The sequence below is a fragment of the Nematolebias whitei genome, chromosome 13, assembly GCF_014905685.2.
Source record: "Nematolebias whitei isolate Nwh7 chromosome 13, NemWhi1, whole genome shotgun sequence".
Taxonomy (NCBI): Eukaryota; Metazoa; Chordata; class Actinopteri; order Cyprinodontiformes; family Rivulidae; genus Nematolebias; species Nematolebias whitei.
Window position 1 is genome coordinate 37,085,414 of NC_056510.1, and position 12,981 is coordinate 37,098,394.

General features: G+C 42.5%; 1 protein-coding gene across 12 annotated transcripts in view; it reads left to right on the forward strand.

Moving 5' to 3' along the window:
- Window positions 1-944: 944 nt before the first annotated feature.
- caska (calcium/calmodulin-dependent serine protein kinase a) overlaps window positions 945-12,981 on the forward strand; it is a 406,103-nt gene continuing 394,066 nt past the window's right edge. For all 12 annotated transcript variants that reach the window (XM_037687081.1, XM_037687083.1, XM_037687082.1 and 9 more), the window contains exon 1: window positions 945-1,657. In XM_037687081.1, the coding sequence (XP_037543009.1) occupies window positions 1,599-1,657 (59 nt within the window). In that variant the 5' untranslated portion in view covers window positions 945-1,598. The remainder of the gene's footprint in view (window positions 1,658-12,981) is intronic.

Here is a 12,981-nt window from a genome sequence, read left to right on the forward strand (position 1 = left end):
GGTAGAGAAGAGGACACGTGGGTTGTGAGAGTTTGAGGTAATTATATCAGAAAAGTATTTGGATTTAGCAGCTTTCACTGCTTTCTGATAACGGCGCCAACTCTTTTAAAGTATTTGAAAAGAGACCTGCAGCCTGTCTTTCCTCCACTTGCGCTCCGCCCTCCTATTGTTGTGTGTAACTCATCTGTGGTTTGTCTAAAACAGGTCTCGCTTGAAAATCTGTCCTTGTGACTCATCGAAACTAATCTGTTTAAATAAAGGTCGAATAAATAAGGTCTGTGACTTTTCCAGAGGCAAAAAAAAATCTTATTCTTACATCAGTTTACATTACACATTTACTTAAAGTGAGGTTACTTACAGTATCAGTGTCAAGGCAACAGTTTAAAACAATTAATTTTCTTATCCAATCTCCATCTTAGCTGTTTTTTTAATTTTTATTCAACCTTTATTTATACAGGTTAATCCCACTGAGCCTCAGGGACTCATTTACAAGAGAGACCTGATTGTAACAGAGTGATGACAACAGTGGACAACAAACACTAGACAATCATAAAGATGCATACAAATTAATTTTTTTTAACAAGTGAAAATAAAATGGTATTTAAAAGGAAAAGTAACAAAAACAAAACACAAAAACAGCTAGGTTGTAGGGTGGTGTAGAAAACTAAAAACAAGAACATGTCTGTGTTGAGTTTTCCCATGAACTTAACAGACTTCAGATCTTTTAGCAAGATATTCCAGGAAACAGGAGCGGAGTAGGAGAAGACCTATACGCTTTACTTCACTTCCATCGATAAAGTCCAGGGAACTGCACAAAAAGAGAAGGAAAAAACAACAAAGAAAACATTTCTGGCACCACTCTTCCTCCATACACATCAAAGCTGCACGGACTGAACGGAGAAACCTGCGGGTGGAGAAGCGCCAAAATGGAGGACACTGGAGCAGTTTCATAACTCCCCAGGAGGCGGGGCTCGGTTTTCTGGAAGCTCGGTGTAGCTGAGAGGGTGACGGAGCCGCGCGGGGTGACGGCGCGAGGACGGAGGTGACACCGCGGCTGGACAGTGCTGCCTTTCCGAGGAGGAGCAGCCGGACCGGGACTCCCGGTACCTTTGGGAGACTTGTCCAGAGAAGTGCGCGCGCAGCCCTGAACACCGGAGCCGTCAGGGGTGATGTCGGTAACTGGAAGGCACCTGGAGCAGCGGCTCTAAGCCCAGGCTGCTCCCAGCACCGCCCGCCGGGTCACACCCGCAGGAAGTGCGCGCGGTGTTTCACAGCTCCACGCGCCTTCTTGTTGTTTGCCGGGAGATCTGGAAGCTGTGTGGGAGAGGCGGTGCCGGACCGGTGGCTCCCCGAACTGGATTACTAACACCCCCCGCGCCGTCTCCCCTGCGCTTTGGGGGAGACGTGGGGGTCAAGAAAGGAGGCTACAACTGGGAATAAGAAGCTTTGCAACTCTTTGCGGGATTTCTTGCGTTTGACGTGTTTTTTTTTCATATGTTGCTGTAAAATAGTGCGCGCTCCTCTTTTCGGAGCACAGTCATACGGGTTGGGACGCTTGTTTTGGGGGTGTCAGTCCTCCCCAGGGCCGGCTCGGGACTATGGCGGACGACGACATTCTCTTTGAAGATGTGTACGAGCTCTGCGAGGTCATCGGCAAGTAAGTGTTGAATTGATCGCTGTGCGGTTTCCGCGTTAAACCGGGACTAGCGGAGGTCACCGGGACTTTGTAATTAGCCCCCGCAGAGGGTCTGTCACGCGCACAGACGCACGCACCAGCAGCCACAGTTTGTGGAAGTGCAAGCAGGATTCTGCCATTAAGGCGTGATGGACCAGTAACACCAGTGCATTCCAAGTTTTACTGTTCAGCAAACAAGATCCTTCCAGTGGAGTCACCCTTCAACATGAGTGTGTGTTGCAGACGCACTGGTGGACCCAGTCCTGTGCTGTGACCCAGTGGCAGCTGTTGGCAACTTGATGCAGAGGTTAAAGGGCAGGGCACACATGAGTCATGGACACCGCACATCTGGTCTTACACTGCACATCTGGTCTTACACCGCACATCTGGTCTCGGTTAGTGACAAGAGGTGTGATCTGGCAGCTGCAAGGAGAAATGACAGCTGTTTTTTGTGCAGGGATGAGATGAGCTCACAATGAGAAGTATTTTCTACCGTTTATGCATGAGATCTGCTTTATGAAGCGTGTGGGCACCGTTGATCCTCTATGCTGCAACTGCAACAACAAGGATGGTGATGTGATGTATTTCTCAAAATACGATGAATACCAGTTGCTGTTTGTATCATTTTCCTTGTTCTTTAATACAGTGATTCCCAAACTTTTCAGTTTCTGACCCACAAAATAACAACACCTGAAACGTGCAAGCCCAAATTGTGCTGGTGAAGGTTTACAGCAAAAAACATACAAAGACAACACAGACCCGATAATTATTATTGTATGTTTTTGTACAATTAACTTGACTTGTTAGTTTGTGTTTTGCAGTGTTTATAGTATATAAAAAAGTTAATATTAATTATCTTTTATTTAATTTATAGATATAATTTCAGGAGTGTTCCTTTAGACATAAATTAGTTTGGTCCTGACTTGGCCTTTGGGACCCACAGCTGTAAAAGATAAAGCAAGGCAAAATATAAAGGAAGTCAAAACTTTGCTTCCGTCTACTTCCGTTAAAAAAGAGTTAGAAATCTGAATCTCTAAAAACAATAAAATCTCATTTAATAATAACTTGCTCAGTGAACTACAGTACATGTCCTGATTTAATATGTGGTGTAGATGAAACATGCATTTTGCCATTATTTGTCACCTATTGCTTCATCGCCGTTTAGTTTTTTAAGTTACTGTCTCAGAAAGTGCAGACACGTGCACGCTCACACACCTCTCGGGGTTTTAGATATGCACGTCTTAAACCGGAAAGGTTGAATGTTGTCTTTGTTTTAATTCAATGAAAAACTTACATGTTCTTTGATGTGCGTTTGAATTTTAACGGTGCTTGCACATATAAAAATTCAAAGTACCGTCATACAGTGCAGAAAACCCAGACAAACGTGTACATATAAATGTATTCCAAGCTTTTGTCTTTAAAAGTTAAAAATGGACAAAATAGCGACTGAGAAATCTGAAAGTTTGAGTGTGACTGCTCTTCTTCTCTGAGCAGCGCGTGAACATCTCTGGTTTGAATGAAGCACTGCAGGTGCACAAACAGAAGCTCCGCCTGATTTAAGAGGAGCTTGGCTGGCGTGACAGCTGAGATGGTCTGGACTGGTTGTGGGACTTCCTGTCGGTGTCAAAGAGATGGTTGATGGTGTGAAAAACTGATAAGACCTGTGCGTGTTTAGGCAAGCTTGAAAATGACGCGTGCTCTTTTCCACGCAGTCACGAGCAGTCTGTCAAACTGCTCACAAGCTTCCTCCTGAGATGTCTTGTTCCTGTCTCCTCATGTCTAAGAGTCATCAACCAAAGATCAGAAAAGATCACTTTAAAGTCAAGGCAGCCCTAAATTCAAGTGCCTTGAGTCACCACATGTAAACATGTTCAATTCCCTGAACTGCAGCCTCTCTCCTTGTACTCGGCAGATTGTCTGTGATTTGCAGAGGGCGGCAGCAGCCTTTTATCATCCGACCTGCTCCTCTCTGTTTAGCCATGGCTGCCTTTTAAGACTCCTCCGAAGCACCAGTTGTGGTTTGTGCTCCAGAAACAGATCATAGTGAGGGAAACTAAAGTAGATGACAGCACTGCAGTCAGGAAAGACATAGCTTTCAAAGCCCAGCAGGCTGAATGTTGTATAATGTGCATGTGTGTGTATGTATATGTGTCCTGTAGGGTAAAGCATATGTTGTGTAGGTACACCTAAATATAGTCCAGTCTGAATTGTGCTTGGAAAGTAGGTCTGTGATTTTGCTAGCAATTGTGTGAGCTGGACCTATGATGGCAATGGAATGTATGGATCAATGAATCCACTGACGTGCACAGGCATCAACTGACCGGGCTTGTATTTGTTAGGGGCGGCTGTGGCTGAGTGGTTAGAGCAGTCGTCCTCCAGTGCAAGAGTTGGGGGTTCAAATCCACCAGCAGTCACATGCTAAAGTGTCCCTGGGCAAGACACTGAACCCCTCATAGCCTCTGATGTGTGTCCCATCAGTGTATGAATGTGATAAAGCTCTGATTAGTCTCTTTAGAATGATTTGTTCAATTAGCTTTGTAGAGATCTAGTATAGAGCTGTATGAATGGGTAAATGAGGCACAGATTGTAGTGTAAAGAGCTTTGAGTATCTTGAAATAAGATAGAAAGACGTTATATAAGTACAGTCCATTTACCATTTAAATCTACCATTCTTGGACAATAGCAGTTTGTCAGCTGACATAATGTGCACATGCGCCCAGTTGTTCCAGCCTGTCCTGCCACTAAAAATGTCTGAACAATTGGGCTGGGCTGCCACTAGTTGGCAAATGGCATTTGCAAAGGAGTCTCCAGAATGTCCTAAAAATATTTGTGGTGGTTCTATTTTCACTGCGTGGGTTGCAGAGGCTCACAGCTTTGTAGCTTTCATTTTGAGTATGTTCAGGCTAATTTTCTCTGAGTTGTCAAGTCAAGGTTCTTTATTGTCATTTTGTCGAGTGTAACAAACCCCTCTTAATTGAATTTTTGCAAATTCTGCAGTGTTAGAATCTGATTTTGACATTAGCGCAGGAGCTCTCCAGAAAACGTCCAATGCAACAGGCCCAAGTGTCTAGGTATAAAAGCCACGTTAATAGTCCAAATTAGCAGACTTGCATTTCTATAGTGCATTTGTGTAGATTAGATCATATGTGTGGACCCTTGCTAAGGGTCCAAAGTGAATTGAGGCATATACTGTACGATGTGGGTGGAGGTTGGTAATAAATGTGCACAGCTCAGAATATGCTTTTCCAAGTCTTGAACACAGAAAAGGGTTGTGATTTTCAAAAACTATCTGCTCAGAACATGGCTGCATGGCTTTCTGATCACTAAATCACAAACATTCAATTTAGTATACCTGCAATGAAAACTCTGCACCTTTTCTCTGAATTTTTATAGTAAATGGACTGTACTTGTATAGTGCCTTTCTATCTGATCAAGATACTCAAAGCTCTTTACAACAATCTGTGCCTCATTTACCCATTCATGCAGCACTCTACTAGATCTAAACAAAGCTAATTGAACAAGACTAATCAGAGCTTTGTCACTTTCATACACTGATGGGACACACATGAGGGATTCAGTGTCTTGCCCAGGGACACTTTAGCATGTGACTGCTGGTGGATTTGAACCCCCAACTCTTGCACTGGAGGACGACTGCTCTAATCACTCAGCCACAGCCGCCCCTTTAGCCGCCTTTAAGTCACCAACTAGTCTCCAAAAGTTGCAGCATGGTAGGATACTACTTGAAATGTAGTTTCTCACAGGACGCGTTGGCAGATAGTTGGTGGGCAACATTGCTGAGGAGTCTCCAAATTGTGGCAGTTTGTGGGTGTTCTCAATTTCATTGCATGAGTTGCAAGGGCTCACAGTTGAATTTTCAACGTAAAAAAATGCTTGAGACAAATTTTCTCAGAATAGTGAAATAATTTTCACAGCCATTTGGGACCCTTCTCAATTTTGCCGTGGGTCTCTTAATTCATCTCGAGCACTGAGCTTTATTTGACTCAGGAGCTGTCCTCTGACAAAACACATCCAAGACCAGTGTTTCCCCTCAATAACTTGCTAAGGCCCCCATCTTGTCCGTGATTTTTGTCGACGGGGTAGGGTGGGGGACATGTCCGAGCTCTATACTGTTTGTACCAACAGTTTTTGAGCTGGGGGGTTTCAGCATAAGGGTTCAGCGCGAGGGAAGAGGCAGCATGAGCACCGCTTTGAGCTAGCACGTCTGTATTGCATGCCGCTAGCTTAGCGCTGCATCAGTGCCGACGGGGGTTTGCCCGTAGTTTGGTTCGGTAGGCGTGGGGCTCAGTTCTGTTGACAGGGCAGGGCGCCCCGCTTGTATAATGATAGTGGAAACACTGAAGACTATAACCCAAATGTTCAGGTCTAAAAACTATGTCAATAAATAATTGGTAAAAAAAATTGCCCATCTTCATTTGTTCACTCAAGTTTAAGTTCTAAAGTGCCTAAACAAGTGAATTTGGTAAAGGTCCACAAAAGTAAATTAAGATATTTGGAGCAAAAAAAACAAAACAAGTGTATACGTAGAGTAAAATTCATGAGGAGAAATAAAAAATAGTGGCTATGCTAGAGATGAGTGAGGGAGCAGGAGAGGTCAGTAGAAGGAAGCAGTCAGTTTGACTCGCACATCAACAGACGTCCTGTACCTTCAAGCCATTCACTTCTCTAGTTGACTGTCAGACAAGAGTTGTCCACGCAGAGACCTGTGGTCTCACTGTAGGGAAGACCAAGAGAGGATATTGTTTGCTTTTGTTTATGTTTCTACTCTTTGCAGAAGCAATAACCGTATGGTGTGTCAGGGTTCTGTTGGGAGTATCATGCTGTGCTAACAGAGCTGATGCCACACTTGCAGGCCATTGACAGTTTATGCAACGATCTCTGCTCCTGTAATATCTTGACTTTCTGTGATGTCATAGCAGCATCATAGCGAGAAGTTCTTCCAACCCTGCTGAACGCTTCTATGTCCCCAGTGCTGAAAGTCTGGACTTTCTTGAATTTAAGAATACTCTCCAATGATACACAGTACATCACTAAGAGCTGGTGCACTCATGTGTATAAAATGAATTCTCTTGGTTTTGCATATCGCACGGCCCAAGAGGACACTCGAGGGGTGCTGTACAAAACCTGAATGTCATTATAACTCTCAGCTCAAGAAGGTCGGTGTGTGTGAGAAAGATGGAGTGTGTGTGCGTGTGTGTGTGGCAATTGTCACTCCTTGCAACTATGCAGTCCAGTGTGTCTCACTCTCTGTGAGTGACAAGAAGTACAGCCTGAGGTCTGGTTCTCTTATGTGCATTCATCTTATTCACCTTTCAGCCCGGTAGGAACAAAATTCCTCCTACCTTTTTCAGTCTTCCTTCTCTTTTACTAAGATGCACTTGGCATGTGTAGTGATAAATTCTGGTACTTAAGGCTTGATGTTTTTGTAAACATGTACAAGCTTCAACACATGCTGTTTCTAGTGATGTTGAAACGGTGACCTAGATATGGACAGGCAGCTCCCCTACTGCAGCTGAGTTTATTCAGAGCGGGCCCTGGGGGTTGTTTATCTAGTTTTGGAGGCTGGCTTCTAGCTGATGCTGAACATTACTAGTCAAATTATGAACTGAACAGAGCTACATCAGCTCTGATACAGATGACCCAGTCACCAGAGCTGGGGCTTATGGGTCAGTAGGTTAGACATGGCAGTCTGCCCAGCAGTCAGCTGAAAAATCTTTTGTTGGGGGGGGACTAAAGGTTTTTATAGACTGCTGGAGTAGTTTCTGTTTTGTTGTCCCTTATCAAGAATTGGAGACTTGTCTTTATTATTATTTTTGTACTAAAAGTTGAAATCAGAATTAGTGTTGCGTCTAGTAAAACCAGCCAAAGTACAAGCCTGTAAACTACGGCAATATGACACAGAAGTATAACACTACTATCTTAGAATGTAGCATTCTGAAATTTTACTACCGTATTTATTATTTTTTTTTAACGTTAGTCCCACCTATGTGATTATTTTCACTACAGAAGGAAACTCACCCTTAGATTTTCTGATTTGATGGCCATGCTTGTCACACTTAAAGTTTTCAATACTTTTTAGAATCAGAATAAGCTTTATTATCATTGCACCGAGATACAGTGAGAACATGTGCGTACAGTCCACAGGAAGATGGGCGGAGTGCATGAAACTATGAAAGCTCAGCTCTTACTCAGAATAATATTTTGCTTAGTTGAAAAAAGGAAAGAAAACATGAGGAGAGACATATAAAAAAAAGATCTCTCACTCCGTGTCCTAGACAGGGCACGATTTGAGGCATCAAAAAACCTACCACAGCAAAGCAACATAAACAGACGTTATACATGTACATATGTAGTGTTCTAAAGGGCTAGGTTAGCTTCATAGCTTCACTACAGTCATATGTAAATAACGGGTTCTCTCTTTTTCGAGCTAATTACATTATATGTGACAGCGGTACTGTGCGTAGATGGTTTAATCAGTGACATGAGACGTTAATTTTCTTTGACCCATCAAAATAAATGTGGTCATTTATTAACAGAATCAAAAGTTAACATCAAAACATTGTACACTTGATTAGACTGATCTGGTTCTGATTAATAAAACATTTGCACGTTTTACTTAATAAAAACAACAGACATTTCTGAAGGCATCTGGATTAATTACTGGCAAGATAGAAGTTTAAAGATGGGAAATTATGGAGGAGTTTAAAGGAAGATGTATGTCTGTAGACCAGAACAGCGCGCTCTTTCCAAACGCAGTTCGCCCGCGGTACACTTGTAGTGAAGCTCGTGACGACTCTTTACCTTGGCAGAGGATGGGTCCGCTACGGTCAAGAGGTCCCTGGCACGCTACCTTTCAGCGTCTCCTCAGGGCGGCTGCGACTCGGCAGAAGTCGTGAGATAATCCGTTCTACAGAACAAACTTCCTCAGAAGTTGTAGGGCATTCGCCTGGTGATGGTCACAGCGAGGCGCCGTGACTCCGGCAGAGATGGATGACTCCATCAGACTGGAAAACTGAGTCCGAAGTTCCACTCATCAGTGGAAAAACTCCAGGTGGGGGTAACGGAGCGCCGGGAAACGCATCCGACTTCACCTGAGTACAAAGAGGAAAAAAAAGTATTTGTAAATAATTTTCAAGAAACTCACATCACTGCCTTTCATTTCAATGCAGATTTAATTCACAAAGTAGCTGCGCATCATTGACTACACTAACCATTGTCACGTTTTAGCTGGTTCTTTAGCTGTGCATTAGTCCCTCGCTACTTCGCGGTTCATTTTTCTCTGACTCTATCGCGGTTTTTCAAAATAAGAGTGGACATGACACAATTGGCTGATTGATGGATGAGCCACACAATCGTCATGAAATTTTAATTTAAAATGAATTTTTTAAAATTTGTTAGCACCTGCTACAACTATGTGCAGCCCACACTGCAGGAGAAACTTCCTCCCTCGTCCTTCCTCCTCTCTGATCTCCGTTCTGCTGTGGATCTGTGTACAACATGAAGTAATAAACTGTAAACATATTTCATTAACTCTTTTTGTTGAAAAACGTTGCCTTAAGCGACACTGTATTGTTGGATTAGGGTCATTTTGATGAAATTTATGTAATGAACAACTTTTTATTGTCTCTGCGCTGTTTATTAAGTTAAAAAATAGAATCTGAGGCCTGCAGCTGTCGAATAAATTAACTGAACCTGCAGATTGGTTGAATGTTTTGGAAAAAACTAGAAAAATTAGACTTGTTCAAAACATGTTAACATAAAACTTGTTCTTGCACAATGTTGATATGAAGTTAAAATGTTCACCAACAGGATACTAAAATTGATAGAATAGAAACAAAATGGCACAAAATTTGGCATTTACATGAAAAGATTCTTATAAATCCACTTTAATTGGGAGGCTACCGGACTTAATGAACAGCATCCGATTATGAAATGCGCAGTTTTCTAATTTGTCAACAATGTGGTAATGGCTGTGACTGAATTGGGACTGTCGCCTGTGAGATTGCACACACGGCACCGACTCTAGAGGCCCTGCCTGCAAGCAGATTGTATTTTATGATGTTAAGCTCTCTGTTGGGGTTTACAGGAGAAAATCTGTAGAGTCTGGTTTCTGCACACACAATTACACAGAGATGATGTAACAGAGATCTTACACTGAAGCACTAAAATATTTATCTGTCCTCGTAAAGCTGGAGAAAAATACCCCCAGCAGGTCATACCGTCATGCCAAGAGCATCTGTAAGTAAAACATTGGATGTTGAGATCCTCACAAACTAAATGTCTTCATGTTCACACAAGCTGCCAAAAAAAATCAGCATCTTTTCTTAGAAAAGTTTTTTTTTTTATTCACATTATTCAGACTGGGGGTTTCGAAAGCAATGATGCATTTCTTATAACTGTTTAAAATCTATATAGGAGGTGTTTGGCTTCATACTAAAAACAAAAGACCAGCGGAGCCTCCTGACAGATGAATCATCCCTCTCCTGTTGCTGGAATTTGAGATTTAATATTTACTTTCAATGTTTAATGTTGAAATGACAGCTTTTTTAATATAAAAAACAATTTTAATTAATGATTGTAACAAAAAGGCTTGCAAGATTGGAATTTCTAAATTGAAAATGAAAAATATTAAAGCTTCTGAAGTGAACTACAGCGTTCTTGCTCTAAATGAAATCAACTATATAGTCCCCATGGTTTCCGTCTTGCTCTTGGCGAAGGCGGATGCTTTTCCCTCCGGCTCCTTCCCTGCTCTGCTCTTTGTCCTGTGAACCTTTTATTAGAGCCTCTTTTTGCATATCTTCCGAATTGTAAATTATGGATCTGGTCATCTGGTCTCTCAACGCAATTAATCAAATTTTCTCAATGAGAAAACAAGGAGAGCCCTCCTGCCCCAACAGGACACTGGCAACTGGATATACGATGGATTCCTGGGGGAAGTGGAAGATTGTGTGTCTGTCCATCTTGACAGTCGAGGATGCTGAAGATGTGTTCATAATTGGATTTATGATAACAGGATTTCTGCTTTTTTTGGAGTTGGTGGTATATCGACAAATTTGGAACACGCCGGCAGCTGTTTTTTTTTTATTTTTATTTTACCAGGAAGAAATTCATTGAGAACATCAGTCTCTTTTACAAGGATGTCCTGGCCATTGTAAGGCTGCCCGGCATGTGTGAACAAATATGCCGTGCTGTCAACACTCGGACTCAAATGCTTTGCGAGCTGAGCCGTAAGCTGGACACGGTTCTTGCTGAGAATCGCAGGCTTGCGGCTTCTGAATTTCACTGGCAAGAAGGAATAGATCTCGGAGAAGTTGTAAGCTCGACTCGGCGTATGTGACCACTAATTTGGCTGTATGGAGTGGTCATTGAGGTGCCTGACCCAGACCAAATATTGCCATCTGAATCTGGCTCCCCCAGCATTGGCCTTGAAAGGTTGACTATCTCAAATTCTCCTGGATGTTATGTGAACAAGATGCTCTGCCCCCCCCCCCCCCCCCCACCCACTCCCTTCCCCAAGGACATGGACCTGATTCAGAGCTCTACCGAGCCGGCTGATAAACACTGCAAATTCACCCCCTTCGCTAGCCTCCCTCATTTGCCCCCCACCGTGCAGCAACCTATAGGTAGATGTGAAAGTGCCAGTTGTTGCGTCGCTCACTTGGGCAGCCTGTGATGTGAACCCACCCTACTCCACATGCATTTGTCTTTATGTCACCAGTATGTTGCTTTTTTGTGCTGGGGTTTTTTGCAGCAAAGGAAGCGCCTCTCAGTGAGGCTGCAGCCTCAGACACCTCCTGTCTGTTGTTTGTTGTGCTTCTGTGCAATGACAGTACAGTAAAGCTGATTGTAATTCTATAATGACAATTCACATGTGCTATTCTTGTTACCTTTCACCCAGAAAGCATAGACCAGAGCTATTTAACCAAACTGCCCAGGGGGCCACAGTTCCTGAAGGCTAACAGCTCAAAGGCCAGACACCCAGCAATTAAAGTAATGAAGTAAATAAACCAAGTATGACAATGATCTGTTACCTTTTTAATTTTGTTTATTTTGCTGCATTCAATCATAAATGCAATAAACATAAACCAAAAATATAATTCAAAGAAATTACATTTAAAGATTTATTCTTTTGCATTAAAAGCAGTGATATTCTAATGTGAAACAATATTGAAAACAAAAATGACACACTGTGCCTCCTATTTTACACAAATATTTTTCTGCCATCCCTGACTTGCACATTTGTACTTTTCCAAATAAAAAAAGTTGACTGGTTTTGATGTTCCCTGAATGACCAGCATGTTGCTGCTCCATTAAGAACCACTTCTCATTTACAATGAAGTGCTGCACAGACCAGTTCTTCCTCAACTGGTTCATAGATCACAGGTGGAGCGTCCACATCCAGCTCAGATGTGAGCTTGGAGCGGAACAAAAAGAGGTGGAGCAGAACTCAGCCGGGCTGAAAGCGAGCGCGATACATGTCGATCGACTCCTCGATGTCATTTATTGTAATGAATTAACTCACTTAAATGGTTCTATTTATGGATAACTATTATTTTATTTTATTTTAAACTAACTACAAAGCTCCTGTGGGTCATCATCAATATTCCCTCAGTAATAGGGGGCAGCTGTGGCTGAGTGGTTAGAGCAGTCGTCTTCCAATGCGAGAGTTGGGGGTTCGAATCCACCAGCAGTCACATGCTGAAGTGTCCCTGGGCAAGACACTGAACTCCTCACTGCCTCCGATGTGTGTCCCATCAGTGTATGAATGTGATAAAGCTCTGATTAGTCTCTTTAGAACGATTTGTTCAATTAGCTTTGTAGAGATCTAGTAGAGTGCTGTATGAATGGGTAAATGAGGCACAGATTGTAGTGTAAAGTGCTTTGAGTATCTTGAAATAAGATAGAAAGGCACTATATAAGTTAAATAAAATAAGTAAATAAAGTAATAAATCAGTTTAGTGGTGTTTTTCTCCAGCCTGCAGACAATCACACACTGAAATAATCAGTTTATCAGAACTACCCACACAGCGGGAGACCGAGAAGGAGCGCAGCCTTTCGACTCGTGTCTCTAATTTAATTCTTATAATTAAACATTATTAACACCAAAACACAGATATTTGTAGGAACAAAGATGTGCGTTTCCTTTTAACTTTTTTTTTTTCCCAAAAAACTCACATGTTCCGTGAGAGAGTCCCAGAAAGACTGTGAGTTGCAAAGCATGCTGGGTAGCCTTGTGGAAATTCCATCCATCCATCCATCCATCCATCCATCCATCCATCCATCCATCC